This window comes from Triturus cristatus, chromosome 9 (assembly GCF_964204655.1).
Source record: "Triturus cristatus chromosome 9, aTriCri1.1, whole genome shotgun sequence".
Taxonomy (NCBI): Eukaryota; Metazoa; Chordata; class Amphibia; order Caudata; family Salamandridae; genus Triturus; species Triturus cristatus.
Genome location: NC_140592.1, coordinates 707,635,551 through 707,653,563, shown reverse-complemented (window position 1 = coordinate 707,653,563; position 18,013 = coordinate 707,635,551). Strand labels below are relative to the sequence as shown.

General features: G+C 43.8%; 1 protein-coding gene across 7 annotated transcripts in view; it reads left to right on the top strand.

The window, feature by feature from the left end:
- Positions 1-18,013, top strand: part of BANF1 (barrier to autointegration nuclear assembly factor 1) — an 82,349-nt gene that overhangs the window by 3,318 nt on the left and 61,018 nt on the right. For 2 of the 7 annotated variants that reach the window (XM_085625864.1, XM_085625863.1), the window contains exon 2: positions 2,546-2,645. The exons of 4 other annotated variants lie outside the window; for them this stretch is intronic. Coding sequence is in view for 1 of the 3 variants with exons in the window: in XM_085625860.1 (XP_085481986.1) it covers positions 9,275-9,288 (14 nt within the window). In the remaining 2 variants the exon portion in view is untranslated. Of the gene's footprint in view, positions 1-2,545; positions 2,646-9,209; positions 9,289-18,013 lie in introns of all 7 variants that reach the window. One more of the 7 variants, XM_085625860.1, reaches the window with a different exon arrangement.

Sequence of the window (18,013 nt, the reverse complement as noted above, 5' to 3'; positions counted from 1 at the left end):
AGAAACAGGGGTCAAGACTGATTTCCATATAGCCAGTCCTGAACTGGGGTGGCGAACAGTGAGCTAAAGAACGATGATGGATTCAACCCAGGTCTGTGACTGGGGGTGAGTGTCTCCAAAGTAGACAAACAGCTGTTCCACCATGGCAAATTGTCAGAAGTATCATTGACAGACACCAAACAGTGAATGGTAAAACAACACAACGCACCAGCATTTACTAACTTTTTAAGGAAAATGGTGCTGATTTGAACATACAGAGTAGCAATAAACTCAGTCGCTATCTTCTGACTCAGTAACAGTCTTGTTTTGACAAGGATGTTTGTGGCCCATAATATGTCTTGTTCCTGGATTTGCTGAAAGTCAATGCAAAACGGCTGGGTTTGGATCAAAAGTGTCTAACTCCGGCCCATCTACCTGGATTCGCATTAAAGCAGACATGGTGTCACTTTTAAGGGACGTGCGGAGCTCATTAGGTCTCGACCTTGCTATCGCGTAAGCGATCGCAAAGCGAGACTATAGAAAGCGGGTTTGAAAAGTGCTCCCAAAAAGCGGATTGCATGGCTAGCACGCGCACAATCGCGCGCATCGTGCCGCCATGCTCTCCGCTTTTTGGGAGCACTTCAAAGGGTCCGCGCCCCCGCCAAGCGCACGCGCCACGCTCCGCTGGGCTTGTTTAAATCTTTGTTAATTATTAGTGTGCGCGCCCTTTCGCAGCTTGATAACGCTGACACTGCTAATGTTCACAACATTTGTTGTCTGGCGACTAACGCCCAGAGAAATGTATGAGCCGACCCAAGAACTATGCATTTTTTATCCGAGGCGAAGGCTACATTTTAAACTAACTTGATTATGTATTTTGGAAACGAAGATGTATTAGTAGAGCAGTTAATCGTTTCAAGAGAGACGTCGGCAAAGCAGTGACGCTAATAAATTAGCAACATGAACTCGTGTTTTTTCAATTTACTTTTCACCGGGCAATACTGAACCGCATTGTTTTGACACTAACTGTAACAATCAACTTCAACAAATGTCTTCTGTTTAACCCCTTCAGTGCCCGCCCCTTTCCCCGCCCAGTGCCGGCCGTTGCATTAGCGGGCGGGGTCTATGACGAGCTGGACTCGTCATGGGCACAGCGCCACCGCGGCCCATGACGAGTCCAGCTCGTCATGGGCACTGAAGGGGTTAATTGGGCCGAATGAAAATGCGTTTCAGGTAAATGCTATCTTTGCGGCCAACAAAGCTAAATTACATTTAGTGGCAGATACATAAGAAAACGGGCGCAGGAAACAAACGCCGAGCATGCTGACAATTTAGTGAAACAAGCGCCATACACGCCGCATTTTCTCACTAGTGCTAGTTATCCACTATTTTTGAGAAATACAGTGCGCGATTACTAAATGTAACTGCAGTTACACCTGGGCCTTTAAACGTGTAATAATGTTAAATTGTGACTGCCTCTTTATGATGAGAAAGTGTATCATTGTGTCCACAAATAAGGCTATAGCACTTCACATAATGCAAGGGTCAGAATTGTAAGAGTTGTTTGCCGAGCGCTACATCCGGATTCAAACACACATTGAGTCCCGACGTGAAGAGTGATAACGCCCCCATAACGAGGCACGGGAGATTGTGATTTGCCCAGAATCACAGGATGTTGAACCGAGACTGAAGCCGGTTCCAAGATCCAACGTCGGTAGCTCTAACCTTTAAGCCACATTCTATAAAATGCTGGGGTTATAGTTGCCATATTGTTAGTGTCACGCCATTGCCTCTGAAAACCCTCAGAAGCTTTCACATGTCTGATAAAAGATTGTCTCTGATAGCTGGGGCTGGAATAGAAGTCACAATCAGGCCAGAATATTCGAGTGTAGAGTAGATCTCGTGCAATAAAACACCATACCACAAACCTTTATAAGCACACTGTCCCGGTGTCCCTACGCTTTTCTTAATTTTTTTGGTTTGCGGCTGCCTCTCGTTTTCAATCCCCTCCTCCCTGCTTCAGTTTCCCCTCCCCCTGGGTGGACACGACATGAAAGGGGACTGACCGCGGAATCGTTTGCAGAGGGTAATTGGTTGTGTCTGTGGGCTTTCTTTGCTGCTCTCTCTTCCTCCCTTGGTCAGCACAATTAACATAAAATAGAAACTGAAAGTAGAAAGTCGTCACGAGGGAATTTTTGTGTGTGGTGAGGGGCGGGGGAGTATGTATCCTGAACAAACAAGTGAACCAATGCCAACAAACATAACAAGCATTTGCAATGCAATAGGTCGCGCATTTACGCGAGTTTGAGCTATTGACATTGCAAATAATAATACTTTTTTATTTTTGTTTTTCTTTTAAAAACATAAATAAAAGGCATTGTTATTTACAATGCCAATAGCTGAAACTCTCGTAAATGCGAGACCTATTGCATTGCAAATGCTTGTTTTTTATTCGGTTCATGCTGCTAAACCCCCGTTCACATATTGCTGTTGTTGGACTGATGGAAAGCATGATTTCTAAAATTGGAAGGACATGTTTAACTTCTTCTGGGTGTCTTTTCAATAGCTGAGTGAAGAGGGATACAGGCTTATGCGACGTCCTCCGATGAAAGACGTACAGTTTAAAATCTAGCCACTCTCCAGAGGCAGACTGAATTTCTTCATCAGTAAGTACCTTTTTGTAGCATGTAACAAGGTCATCAAATTCTTGATCCCCAAAACTTCTAATCTTTTCAACAGAGTCTGGCCACAAAGTAAAATCAAAAATGTTAAGCAAAGCATGCGGCTTGCCTGAGATGTGCTTCAGAAACCGGTCACTTATAAAAGAAAGAGCATTCTCTATTAACTCAGTAGTGTCTTCCTTGACACTAGTTTCATTAGAGCTGCCTTTTCTAGCAGGCTTTGGCTGTGTTAGTAACGGGACCCCTGCAAAATTTCCATCTTTAAAAAGCAATTGCAATTGTTAGTGCTTTTCCTGGCTTTGTTTTCAGCTGTATTACCTTCTGTTGAAGCACCTCAATCCTTCTTGCAACTTCAGAAATAAGACTGTCTTCTTGTTGAAATGCCTTAGACACTTGCTGAAGCATCTCTGTGCAGTCTCAGCTGTATTAGCTTCTGTTGAAGCACCTCAATCCTTCTTGCAACTTCAGAAATAAGACTGTCTTCTTGTTGAAATGCCTTAGACACTTGCTGAAGCATCTCTGTGCAGTCTCAGCTGTATTAGCTTCTGTTGAAGCACCTCAATCCTTCTTGCAACTTCAGAAATAAGACTGTCTTCTTGTTGAAATGCCTTAGACACTTGCTGAAGCATCTCTGTGCAGTCTCAGCTGTATTAGCTTCTGTTGAAGCACCTCAATGCTTCTTGCAACTTCAGAAATAAGACTGTCTTCTTGTTGAAATGCCTTAGACACTTGCTGAAGCATCTCTGTGAAGTCTATCATGAAGTGCAAGAAATAAAGAAACTTCTCTGATTTCATGTCATGAAGCAATCCTTTGGCTTTGTTTGAATATTCATCACTACCAGTAGCAAGGTGCTCAAGATGAAGTACTGTAGATTACCAGTTTGTCTTAAGCGCTGTTACTGCCCTGTGCTGACTTGCTACCCATCTGATTTGCTGCGAGCCACCAAAATGTTTTAACTGCTCTTCCAGATTATCAGCTATCTCTTTAAGTTCCCTTCTCCGCTTAGGTGAATAATAATATAGTTTGAAACATCCTTTGAGCTCCTCTTCAAATTTGGATATGTATGAACTTTTTCTTTTAACATCACACACAGCAAGCTCGATTGTGAGCTACACCGTGCACAACTGCAATGTGATCGCAATTGTCCCATCCTTGATGTTTGGAGACTTTGTCCAGTAGCTGCTTCACAGCACCAGATTTACTACCGAGGTTCACAGCAGCTCCATCTGTATTCAGACCAATGCATTTCTGGCTCAGAATATCCAGAGATATGCCAATGCTTTCCAGGCCAACTATTAAAGCATTTTTCACTCCGGATGCAGTGGAGTATTTCATGCTGACAAATTTACACAGATGGGTACCAAGGGTGCCTTCACAAACTGATCGTACATAAATCAGTTCCTGTTCCTGAATTCCTTTGTCAGTTGACCCATCTGACAGAACACTGAGGAACCTAGCATTTTCTATCTGGGATCGAATTGTCATTTTTAGGGTCTCGGAAATTGCTATTACAAAGTTACGGCATGCATGATCATTCGTATAATTTTCGAAATTCCAGTCAGGATTGTTCTTTTTCTGCAGTGTGCAGAGTTTTGGAAACTTAATAAAAGCCTCACCTTCTTTTGCAAGATAATAGGCTGTATTAAATAAAATGTTTAAGTGCCCGATATTTTTTTTAATGCATGTTTGTGATCGATTTGGCTATGCAGGTCTCCTGTGGGTTTTGAATTGCAGCTTCATGTAATATGCATTTTTCATGTGATTTGCTTTTGTGCCATTCCAACGTCTCCCTTTTGAATTTTTCTGTCACACCAACATATAGGGAAGACTTAGTATCTGCGAGATGAGGAAATTTTCCTGCAAACTCCACAATACAAAACTTGAGATTTTTTTTAAAACTGGTCTCGACTAGGACAACTCCATTACTTTTCTTTTCTTCAATCACTGCCCACTTGAAATCTTCAAGCCGTTTCTGTTTTACAACTCTCTTTTTATTTGATCATACTCCCTTTGCTTTTGGTGGATTTCGTCTAATGACTTCTTTTTCCCAACTGCTGAACTCTCTCCTGCATTATTCAGTGGCGTTTTAGCTCCAGTGGGTTTTCCTAACCACAACCTGATGTCTGCCATTGCAGCTGCACTCTCTGCATGTTGTCTGCCTTGTCCTCACTAGATAGCCAGCACTGCTTCTGTCCGCTCTGAGCTAGAATCAAAAACAATAACTGTAACTAATTTAAAATAACATGAAGTCTATGTACAAACTACTAAAGGCTTAACATTTGCTTTCCATAATTAAAGATCATGGCTCCAATTACTTAATACTGCATGATCAGATCTGTAAAAGCACCCCAATTTGGAATGCGCTCTAAGCCATAATAATCAATGGTACTGAACGATGTGCAACACAACCAGTGCTTTTAACTGAAATAACTCACTATCGGGACTAACCGGTCTGCTCTTGAAGTGCTGGTTCTAATATGTATTGCAGATAGGGGCAGGGTTATACCTTAATTTCAGTGAAATTAAAAGGTCTTGCCTAACGGTTTAACTAAAGTCAGAACTGAAAAGAAATCCACTCAGCTTAAACTTATGTCTTAGCGCTCGCATCAAAAAACACACCACAGTACTGGCTCCCTTACCCACTGAGAATGAGTAACTTAGTCAGGATCCCCGAGACAGGAGTGACGCTTGACATTTTTTCTAATAAATATTGCTACCCTTCTTAATAAATAGATGCGAAACGGGTGTGCAAACCCGAAGCAAGGCAAAAGTTCTCAGTACAATTTTATGATGGTCTAAGCATTGGCATAGGCAATAGGTCTCGCCTTTGGGACCTTATAAGTGTTTTACCAATGCAAAAGTTGATGTTGTTACACCAAGGAGGGGAACTACCTTTACAACGCAACTTTTACAACGCTATGCTATTACAACGCATTTTTACAACCAAGGATATTGTGCTGCATAAATACTTAAAGGTCCCAAAGGCGAGACTATGCTTGTTTAGGGGGGCATGTTACAGTATATTTGTTGGCCAGTGGGCAATGCAAGTGAGCAAGCTCAAACCACCTGGGGGTCTGCAAGAAAAACAGTAAAATAATGGGGCCAAATAGTGCATTTGCAGCCCTTTATGTCAGCGAAACGATCAAAAGCTAATTTCTGAACATCTGCTCCTCATAATAGAGTTGCTTTGTGCAAGCTCACTCCTCTGTTAGTAGTGTTATGGAAATTTCCCAGCCCTCATAACAAAACTCACTCTCAGACTGCCGAATTTACTTGCACAAATATACTGCATTTGCTCCTCAGTGATGCAGGTGCGCTTGTGCCATTTTAACAGTTTGCTCTCATATGGGACAGCTTTCATTTTGGCACTGGACTACTAGGACACACCAGTTGTTCCGAATTCCCAAGACAGGATTTCCGCTCCACAAATAAACTTACTATCAAGGTGGACTTGCATCACAGCAATGCACCAACAACAAGACTAACAAAAGAAAAGGAGGCACGGTCAACTCACCCACCACAGACACATGGGCTCACCAGCGCGCAAGCTGCAACACTTCTTAAGCCTGGCAGGCACGCACATAGCAGTTAAAACGTCTCAGGTCGGGCACACTTACTGTCACATATTAGAAAATCCTGCTCCCTAATAACCAGCACGCAGCAAAAATAAAAGCTACCAGGTCTCTCTGATCTGGAAACAACCTTAATCATTCCAAAAAGTACTCCTGGCATAGGCACTGACAAAACCAATAGTCTAGTTTTAATGTGACATTGGGGTCTGCCTTGTGGATTCTAGCAGCGCAGCTGAGGCTGTTCCTTGCAATTGCGCCATCTTTTTACGGAAACAACATCTACGAGAGTGAAGCTCACTCCCCCCTCCCAAAGCCTAACTCTGGGCCTAAACGTACTTTTTGGGGGGAAACTGGGGTTGTCGTAATTAGCGGTGTCACAATCTGCACAATCCGCACCTTAGAGGTGATGAGTGACACTTTCTTGCGAGCAAAATCAAGCAATGAAGGTGAGGGAAACATACAAATATTCACAAATTACACCCACTTGAGCAACGAGAAAGTGTCAGCATAGTACATTCACCACACAATGTTCTAATGCAACTTGCATAAGCAGGATTATTATAAGCTCTGGGAAGACATTTAATTTAATTTCCTTTGTATCTTCAGATAACCCATTCTCCTGTCCAGATTCAAGTGAAAGGGGCTCTCTTTAAGGTCCCAGAATTAGCTACGGCCAGTGAGTGGTAATGAATTATACTTTGCTGTCACTTGAAGTTGCAAAAAAGTACGCCTCCAGCAATTAGGCCGCTTCAAAATTGCACGACGGAGGGGTATAGGCGCAGAATGAATGTTATTGTGTGTTATGGTGGCACATGAAGGGATACATTCACGCAACCTTTCATTACTTATTGCAAACCTTACTTACAGTCCTTAACTTTATTTGTGAAGGCTCTTGCACTGACAGAAGTACGGACGTTTAAGTGCAAGTATACATGGAACCCTACGCCGCATAAACACCAAAATCGGACTCTCTTCATCCGGGAAAAGCATCACAACCCTGTTTTTAAACAGTTTCTATATGGGCGCACGCACTGTAAACAATTGCAGGCCCCTGCTGCTGGAGAAAGCGCTTTGCCGTAATTACTGTGCAGCCCAAGCATCGTGAAGAGATTAGGGAAATACTAAAAACGCACGGGCCAAATGATTAAAAAGTCGGTCAAAATGCAGCCCTTTAGCACGAAGTTCCGTAAGGGGGTTAAACTGAAGGGGGTTCTTGGTCTATTCTTAAGTTATTATCGGGTCGAGGGAGATGAATATTTAATGTAAGCCTGGCCTGCACAATTATTGGTTCCAACTCAGGTGCTTCACAATATTGCCCACAACTTTATAATTTACGGACGGATTCCACTGTCTGTCAGCTGAGTAGTCTGAGCGAGCGGAGCCTGTCCCTGCATCAAACAAGAACAATGGAAAAAACTGCGACTCACCTCTCCTAGACTGCAAGCCAAATCGCCCTGCACTCCCGACTCCACTGAAGAGAGCGCGTGCTAAGTCACTGCTGCACTTTAGGCAGCACAGCGCGGGGGCAGGCCAAAATGATGTCTAGGGCCGTCATTGGTAGCGCTTTCGCGCGCTACACGATTGACGGCCCTGGGACCCACAAAACGATAGGCAGCGCACCACACCACCACCACCACTGTTAGGTGGTGCATGCACTTGATTGGCGTCGTACCCTGCTGCTGCCCCCTAGAGCCTTCACCGCACCACCACCACTATGCTAGTTGGTGCGTGCTGCCCCCTAGAGCCTTCACCTACTACTGCAGTGGCAGATATCACTCGCCAGGTCGGTCAAGTAGGCCTGAAAACTCTCGCCCTTCAAAAAAATCACTCGCATTTGCGTGCGGTCAAGTACATTTTTCGAGCCCTGACTCACCTGCACTATTACACTCTACGACAATCTACACCGCTCTAACCCCACACCCTCCAGAGTGCTAAGCCCTTTTTCGGTTTCGCCTAATCAGCGTGCAAGCATTGCTTAGGAGTGACCTCTTGGAATCAGTCTGCCCTTTTTCGTGCATGTACTGCACTGTTTCCAGTGAGCGCTTGTGCATGTACGGCATACACCTTGCGGGAGCGAGCAGCGGCGCCATCTGTTTGAAATTATGGCGCCCGCGCTTTGGAAACAGATGGCGCTGCTGCTCGCTCCTACAAGGTAACCGCTGCACAAATTTTACAAAGATGCTACGAAATTGCGTGTGCGGTTCGTAGGTATCCATGCTGCCTGGAAGGCATCTAGCGTGAATTAAGAGGTCGCAGCCTTCACACACAATACCGACTGGAGAGTGATTCAGGCATTAATTGCCTCCCGGCAACGGTTTAAATGTGTCCGCGATAAGATTCCTGCTCCACACCCTCGGCAGCAGGCAGAAATTAGACCACAAAAATTAAAAACATTAAGATTTCTTTTTTTAAATGACTAAATTCTGTAGTTTTGTTAGATTTCACTCAAGCATTTTTTTTATTTTTTTTTTACCCGGGCAAACAATACTTAAAATACTGCAGGCAAATTTTAAAAAAACTCCACATTTACTAAAATTTTGCTCCTCTCGAGGGTACATGGCATCTTTCACAGGAATGTAGGCAAATGAATGAGCAGCGATGTTCCCTTGGAACTTACAATACCAAAACAAACATAAAACAAAACTAACAATTCTAGGACTTTTTAGGTGACAGTTCTCCAATAAACACTACCAAAAATAATTTTCAGTTGTATTTCTGTCACAATCAACGAAATGTAAATGACTGAGGTAAAATCATTATTGTGCTTAAGATTTCTACAGGAAACTGGGACTTTTGCTTTTATAACCTCTATTTGCTATTTGTGTATTGTTTTGCAATATATGAAATTGCAATTGTCAGTTGTACCTTTTTTATAAAAGCAAATTCTGCGAAAGATACATGAAAAACACCTGGATTTCCAATGCATGTGTGCTGTGGTTGAGCTAGCCTGACTTTTTGTTGTTTTTTTTTTTCCAGTCTCGCACCCGTTGCCCATTATTTTGCAATCCACTTTCAAATGGGACACATCCAACACTTCAAAGATGCGAGGTGTAAGGTACAGCCCGAGTCCTTCTAAGCAGGCGAAGATATTGTCATGTGATTTTTCTTTTTTGCAAAAGCCACAAATGGTTTGGGAAAGACTGAATTTGTGAGATACACCCTTCGCAGAGCTCCTTAAAGCAGAAGGCCACAAGTACACTAAGCACCGGAAACACCGCAGAGAGCCAATCTGTAAGTGACTGGCAGCGGCGGCGTTTGCAAGATTCAGGACCTGTTTCCGATTCCTGGTCGATCGCCTGTCATCAAGTAACACGTCCCTGTGGGGCGCACACGAGGTCTCTCTACACACTCTGAAAGGCACTGACAAGCTAGCCCCAGCTCTCCAGTCTCCTTTCGTGCATGAGTTGGTAATCCAGTTCAGATTTATTGTTGCACTGTTGGACATGTAGTCCTGATTTACTAAAGGCAGGTTTTCAAATCCCAGAATGCAAAGAAACAACCCTGGCTTGGACGATTTACCTAGGCACAGAACTGGGAAATTTGAGGTCTCTGCCTAAGGGGAGCAACTTTGAGGGGGAACTTTTAGGCTGAGCCAGGAATAAACAATGTTAAGGTATTTAATTTCAGGTAGAGCAGAGCACAGCCACAACATCCTTGTTTATGCAAACACCCAGCTTTCAAACACATCTGTTATCTGAAGGAGTCTGACGTGGATGTGCTCATACACTCTGCGTGCTTTAAAGGGACGATTTCCAACGCACATGTGAACCCATCTCGCTTATTAACGCTATTATTCACAGCTGCCTGTGACTGCTGAATACCTTTGAGCCATATCTGACGTGGGGTGCAAATAGCACGGCTACGGTCATGTGTGTGTTTGACTGGGGGGGTCACCAGTCTAAACTTTTGCCTAGTGTTCTGATGTTTCTAGATGTTGTAGCACCCAGGAGAACGTGTTGCAAGGCTAAAAACGTATAAGGTCCCAAAAGCGAGACCTATTGGCTATGCCAATGCTTGTTTGGTTATTCACGGTAGTTCACGCTTAGGCCTCCATAATTTTTTTCCACATAAGGTATGCTAAACAAAATTTCGTCCTTTTTTCCAGACGTTCTGGTTATTCCCAAGGTACCCAGCAGGGGTGTGGAATTTAATAAAATATCTACTTGTACATGGGGCAGGTTGCTTCATAAATCTACTTGTCTTGTAACAAAATCAACGTGTCCCTTTTGTGCCATGTAATGTGGCGACAAATTACGGCTGCAATCTCATTAAGTAAGAGTTCTGATAAAGCCTCTCTAAATATGCCAGGGCTTGTACCATAGTAGGGTTTGAATACTAGCAATTCCCTTATGTTGCTACGTTTCTGCAGGTCTACATACTGGGGCTGAAGGTAGTGGCAAGCAATAGTTCAAGTGTTGGAATGCCCTTTTGAGTCTGTGCAAACCTACTAACTTGCATGTTTTAAGGATTTTCAGCAACTCTTTTCTAATCTTTTCCCATGCTGAAAAAGGTTGGAAATTTACTCCTGGCAGTGGCAAACGTAAAACTTCTTCGGGGTTGGGGAAAAAAGTGGTTGGAGGAAAAGTGAACTTAAAGCATTCAGCTTTTCACATGAGCAAATCTACACATGCACATTTGCTCATGCTAAAATGCACTTAACAAATATTTTCTAGGAGTACTATTTCTTGGCCTACTTCTGTGTAAATTCTTGTGAATTCGCAGTCTGTATATATGCACTTAATGCAAGGATATATACCATGGATGCACGTTTGAGACTTTCTTTAATAATTGGGCCTCTAATTAGGCCTGGGGTTAACCATGACCTTTTGTGTTTTGTAAAATTGTTTCTCTCTCTCCTTCTCTCGGTCTATCAGCTGGCTTCACTGTGAGTGACAGTATTCTGCTCCGTTACAAGGAGCATATTAGCACACAAAGTAGTTTTGTTCAGTGCCTGGAACTGCTGTGGCAATGTGTGCTTTTTGAGACTAAAAACTGTTTTTTGCTTTTGCCATTGCTTGTTAGAATGGCGAAGGCTCTGCAGCTCCCACACAGATAAGGTTTTACAAAAACCATGCCTAAACAAGTCACGCATTGACAAAACCAAAAGCCTGATCACCAATTTCAGACCTACTTTCTTTGCCAATGCTTGTTTATTTGTGTTTCCCACAAACGTATTTGAACTGGTTACACTGATTTTCCATTATGAATATTTTTGGGAAATACAAGCAGTTACTAAATGATGCTGCAAAGATATGGTACCTACAATCTTACAGTAGTTTAGCAAAATATTTTTTTCCTACTTGCATTTTTTTTGTGAACATTTTATTTTGAAAGCAAAGCATCATCACTGTTGCTTTCAAGCTTCTGCAAATATTTGCATATAATCTGAGAGCATTCTGGGAGCGTTATACATATTCTCCTATTACTAAACTTTGAAAACGTGTACACGTTTATACTGGAACCACCGTCATGTGCAGGCAGAGCTGACATTTACTTTTAGTGCTCAACCTAATAATAAAGGCTTTGGATTAATGAACCATAAATACAAGTTTGAACAGTGTTAACACATGGACACGCACATTACCTTGCCTGTAGACCATGCCTTTCATTGATCCATAATGTGGTACTGTAAACTGGCAGCTAAAGGGTTTGTGCTGTAGGGGATTGGGCCTACTTGTCCCAAGTACAAAATAAAAATTAAAACTTGTTGCACTTTACCTCAAACAATATGTCCCGGGCGTCGGGCTATAGGAATTCCACATCCTGTACCCAGGGTCTGGGGGTGGGAGGGGGGACCATGAAAATTGCCAAAATATAGCAATATGAAAGTTATCCACAAAAATGGCGGCAACAAGCGTTTTGCTGTGCTAGTCCCCATTTTCTCAGCCATTTGGCACAGGGAGAGCTGACTCAAAAACATTTTTTTGTGTGGGATTTTTTTTATTTTTTGCAATTTAGTTTTGGCATTTGTCAAAGAGGTAGCTTGTTTTTACTAATTTTTGTGCTTTCGACCTACTTCCTGCTGGTTATGGAAACTAGGAAGAAACTCATAGGTGATCCAGGAAACCTATTGATTTCGGAAAAGTAGACACCATTCTAAATTAAGCAAGGGGTTATTTGTGTAGAATTCTCAAGGTTATACCAGAGAAAGTGTTGAAATAAACAAAACAAAATGAGTACCCCACTGTTATTTTCTTTATTTATAAATGGGGTCGACCAGATATTACAATCTGTGCATGCGGATGCCCCACAGGTGGCCAGGTGCCCGATACCAGTGATCTTGTATACAGGCGATGCAGTCTTGCTGGCCAGGACCCCTGTGGGGCTGCAAGATTTAATGGATGCTTTTGGTCATTTTATTACTGCTTGAAAACGGATTATGAATAAAAGTAAAACCTATACCAAGGTCTGCAGGTAAAGGGATAAAACAATGCTGTACCTTTAACAGGTCTCGGCTGTCGAAAGCAGCGCATGCGCTGCTCTCGGCATTCGAGAGCTTCTTTGAATCAATTCAGATTCCGAAGCTCTCGGAGGCGGAGTTGAAGCCCCGCCCATCTTTTTAATTGGCCAGCGTCATCTTCAATGCGAAACGCTGGCTTCTGATTGTAAAGGAGGCTTCTTAGTCCCTCCTTGTTGCTGCCTTGTTTCCTTTTGGCCACGCCCACGGGGATTTTATCTTTTACCGGCGGCGTGACACTGTCTCCCTCATTAGGTGGCACGCACTTTTTTTTTATTCACATTCGGCTTTGGCAAAGTCAGCCCGGTGTTTATTTTCGCATCGCGCGGATGCCTTTGTGGTACTGCGCTTGCCACGGCATATTTACACGTGCCTGTCTTGTCTGTGTGTACAGGGGTTTCTGTTACCAGTGTGACAAACACTTAATGCTCTGACCTGCCGCAGCGCAGCCTAGGCCCTACTCCAAATGAAGCCGCTCACCACAAGTTAGGCCGCGCCCCTTCACAGAAACACAAGCAGCTGCAGGTTTGTTTCTGTTTTCTGCCTCGTTTGTCGCTGTGTGAGGCCATGGGTGTGCCCGAGGCATTTGCAGATTTTTGTCTTGTCATGTGCGTCACCCCGTTGAAAGGCGCAATGAACTCTTTGAAAGCCTTGCTCTGTCTCCTGCTCTTCTTTTCCAATAGCCTTGTTTTTCCCTCCTTCTTTCCCTGCATTTCGCTCCTTCTCCTAGTTTCTCCCAGTCTTCGCACTCTTCCCCTCCACACCCGGTCTCCCCTCTGTTCCCTGAACCACCTCTTTCTTCTTCTCTCCCAGATGCCGCTTATAGCGCCCAGAAGCCAAAAATCAACATGTTGGCGCTGTACCAAAGACCCGGAGTTAACAACTAAATGAACAGGATGAGATGCTCTCGCTCAAGCAGGGTTTGGGACAGAATATATAACATGTCCACAGACCAATAAGTCTTAAACAGTAACACCAGCAGTATATCGAAACTTGAAACTACAGGCAACGATGCCTGATCTCTTTGAGATCAACTGTTTATTTGTTGAGAATGTTCCTCACTACACCTTAGGACAATATGTAGACCGAGGAGTCACAGCTTTGACTAGTTTTTTTTATCTTCAAAGGAAAAATATGCCATTTTTAATCTGTCTGTTAACTGCTGCTGTGCTTTCTGTCCCAGCCAGAAGATTGCAAGTTTAAAATCTAAAGTAAATACATTTTAAGCCGATTTCCCTTTAACTATTGTTTCTGCTGTAATGTCTTCATCATATGTGCCGTGCTTTGGTGCCACTGTTGTAGTGGTCTTCAAACTTCATAAGGCTGAGCCCCTGCACAAGATATTTTTGTCGGTGAACCCTCTTAAAAATAGGCAGATGAGCGGGGGTAGATGACCATGTGGTGATGAATATGGTTTCGTAGCCTTGCGATCGTTGTACTTTTAGGCGCTTTACACCCAAATATCCGTTTTAACAGCTTCCCGAAAGAGCTTTGTGCCAATATTGGTGTGATATAGTATTGTAATAATCCCGCACCTGTCGCAGTCCCTGGCAGCGGGTCTGTCAAGCCTCGTTTCATTGTGGCATTGTTAGTGATGGGGGTCGGGCAGCTTTGGTAACTTTAGTACATCCGTTGTAGTTCCGAATCTCTAAGACTGTAACATGTCAGCCTGAGCAGGCAGGAGGCGCTCAAAGGGGTGTGACTTTTCAGCTCTGCACACACAAATTCATGTCTTTCTCCTTAATCCTGGTCATATACATTTTCGCTTCCTCTCTCCGTTTCTTCTCTTGCTCACTTCCCTCCTCTTCCAAAGCCCCCCTTTGTGCCCCTCTCTTTAGAACGCGTCCTTCCCTTTCACCACCCAGTCTCTTCTGCCTTTCTACCGCATACCCTGCCTTCCCCCATTCCCCTTCACTTCCTCTCCCTTCTTTGTTCTCCCGTCTGTCCTTCACTTTTCCCATTTCGCTTTTTATCTTACTTCACGCAGAGCTTCTCCTACTTTCTGTTCCAAATGTTAGCTCTGCCGTTTGTTGGTTCGATTCTGCTCTGCTTTCTGCTGATCTTGACTGTTTCCATGTTCTGCTCTTCCCATTTCTGTGCTGCCCTGTTCCATTCTGCCCTGTTCTGGTGGGCTCAGTTCTGTTGACACTCTTCTTGGCTGCACTGCTCTGTTCAGCTGTGCACTGTTCTATATTTGAGGGAATATGTGGCAATGTATTTGACACCACACTCTGGCCGTGAACAATAGGTCCCTAGTGTCTGTTTCTGGCCCTTTCTTATTCGTAAGACCTATGTGCATCTGGGAATAACACACATATGCGTGCCAAACATATAGACAGCCTTGGTTGTGCATACATTTACATGACCCGTAACACATTTTTGCTTGAATTTAGAGAAGAGGCGAGGGTTGCGCGTGACAAAAAGGGAGGACTGGAGCGTCACGCGGGAGAGAGAACAGAAGGGCACTGAGAAAGAACTTGTAAAGAGAGCAGGGCATGACGGTGGGGGTGAACACAGAGAAACACACAGCGAAAGGGAAGGAAGGAAAAAGAACTGATAAACAGCCACAGAGAGAAGAGAAAGCATAAAGAAACAGTCTGCTGCGTCGTGGGGGGGGGCGGGGGGGGGGGGGGGGGGGGAAGATAGTCGGGGCCTCAACCGCTCCCTCCCCAGACATCGAATTCTGACCGACCCCTGCTTTCACTTGGAAAATAACTTTATTTGACAATTCGGAAACTTGTCCATGTAGCTGGACCCGTTGACTCCGTGCTCAACCAATTATGTGAGCCCGTGATGTTTATATGCGGACTCTAGAGAAGCGTCTGTGCCGTTTCTCGGAACGCAGTGCTAAGACACAAAGGCTCCATCTGCTCCGATAAGATAAAGGATGGCAGTAAAATCATTAATACAAACTTTTATTTTAAATAACTTGGTTTATAACTCAAGCGGTTGAACGCAAACTCCCCACCTCCTTCACTATTAGCGAGCTAGTCTTTCTCACGCTCGTTTTTTTCCGCCTGACGAATGAGAACTCCCAAAGCAAACCAGTGCCGAGCAATTTAAGAAAACAACATTTACGGATCTTTATCAGCGCTGGCCCCGACGAAACAAACTGCGAGCATCAGAAATCTCCCTTTGAACCAACTTTTTCAGGAGAATAGAAATAAAACAAGCGCAACGCGGTGCCGAAAGTGAAAGTAATCGTGGTCCAGCGCGGTGCGCGCCCCCGCGCACATGCAATGTAGCTCTAGGCTGGCCTGGTAGCACTTTTTGGAACCCTCTCAATAAGTCTCGCTAGACCAGCGCATGCGCAGGGTCAGGCGAGACCTAATAAACGAGCATTAAAAATGCAATAGGTCTTGCCTTTCATTAAGTTATAGCCATTTGCTTTGCTATACAATACCAGTAGCAAATCAAATGGCTTTAACTTAATCAAAGGCGAGACCTATTGCATTTTTAATGCTTGTTATGGACAAGTCGCCGGTGGCCTCAGTTGATAACATTTTGCTACCTAGGCATCACTTTCTCGGGTAACGGCTCATGGGCCCGCAAAATTACTAACTCCAGGAGCAAAATGAATAAATAACACTCATGGGGTGTTTAGATTCTCAGCTAAGCTGGGCCCCAGGCCTGTTTAAGAAATGGCAACAATTTATAGAGCCAGCGTTGTATCCATTGCTATATATGGGGCCAGTGTGTGGGGCTACTATAATAGTAAAGCACTGAAGAAACTGGTTTCCTCAAGCGTCTCCTTTGTTCACCCGCCTCTGCTTTCTCTGAGATCATTCATAGAGAAGTTGGGTTACAGTACCTTACAGTTAGTTGTACTCCGCCCCCTCCTGCTCTGGCACTCTATATGGTCTAAAGAGTAAACCTGTTTTACAGAGTCTATCATATTATATTGCCTTACCCTGGATAAAGTATTTGCAATTCCATGGTTATGCTACATAGATTTTATTTACAGTAAATTCTGGACTAACTTCCTGCTAGTAACATCCCTTAGTAAGTCGTCTATTAGAGAGACTTTTATGAATCGGAAGAGGACAGCCTGGATGCATTGCGAGATAAGGAAATCAACTGCTAAGTTTTACCTAACACTTAATGTAATGGAGGACTGTCAGGATTGTCTGACTAATATACCTAATCTTATGCACCGTTTTGTGTTTGATTCAGATTGGGAATTATCCATCACCCTGTTGCTTTCCCTAATATGAAAATGTGTCCTCTGGATTCGACCCCTTGCCCATGTGATGGACAGAGTAGACATAGCACTGTGCACTTTGTTGTTCTGTGGTTTTTATTTGGGATTCAGAAATTATTTAAAACCACTTTTGCTTGAGTATGGCAATGGATCGCATATGGCTGCATTAAAATATGTTTTAATTAAATGATGCCTGGGTTTATCTTAATGTTGCACTTTTTATTATTAATGCAATTACTATACGCAAAAGTATTGTTGGCTTGTGACTCAACCCAGTTTTAATGGAGATTGTACCCCCTTTTTAGGTCTCATCTGGTGAGAGCAGCGCATTGCCTGCTCGCACCATGCGAGGGCTTTTTGTAATCTATTCAGCCAAATCTGAATATGCAAGCGTACGGATGGACACATATGTGCACGCCGATATGGACAGGCCGCCATTTTGTTTGAATTATAAGCACTAATGCTTGTTAGTCCCGCCCCCTTCCTCTTGTCAGTGTTCCCGTTGCCTGCAGTCATTTTGTTTAAAACTAATGCTTGTTTTAAGTGTGCTGTGGCGGGACACCCCAGGACACACAGCAAGAAGCTGCGCGCCTCCCTCTGCTTCCTGCTGCCCCTGATAAAGGGTGAGTGACAGGCGTGGGCGGTTGGGGCTGAGGTGCGCTCCCGGTCCCTGTGAAGTTAGTGCTGACGACAGCCGCCTGCTGCCTTGTTTCACTTTGATAGAATGTCATAGATCGTGTCCTTGTGCCTGTTCAGTACAAATGAAGTAAGTTTATAATTATATCCCAGAGTTGGCCATGAGCTCCATGAATCATTGTTGGTCCATCGTCTCTCCCTGGCAGGCTCACCCTTCTTAGTAAGTGCGCATGCGCGGTTTGTTTGTTGGATTTATAACTGCTCCCGTCTCTGAATAAACATGTGTGCCAAGATATCGTGCTCAAGAAAGTAGGCGCAAAGAAGGGCAGCCGCTAGCAACAGCATAAACAAACGCTGAGTGAATGCGTTGAGACGCACCAGTGATGTGGCAAATCTTAGTGAGAGGTTAGGCTTGTAGGGACGCATTGCTCTCCACACATGACTGTGTCAAGTCACGTGGAAACAACTTTTTTTTCCCAAATCATA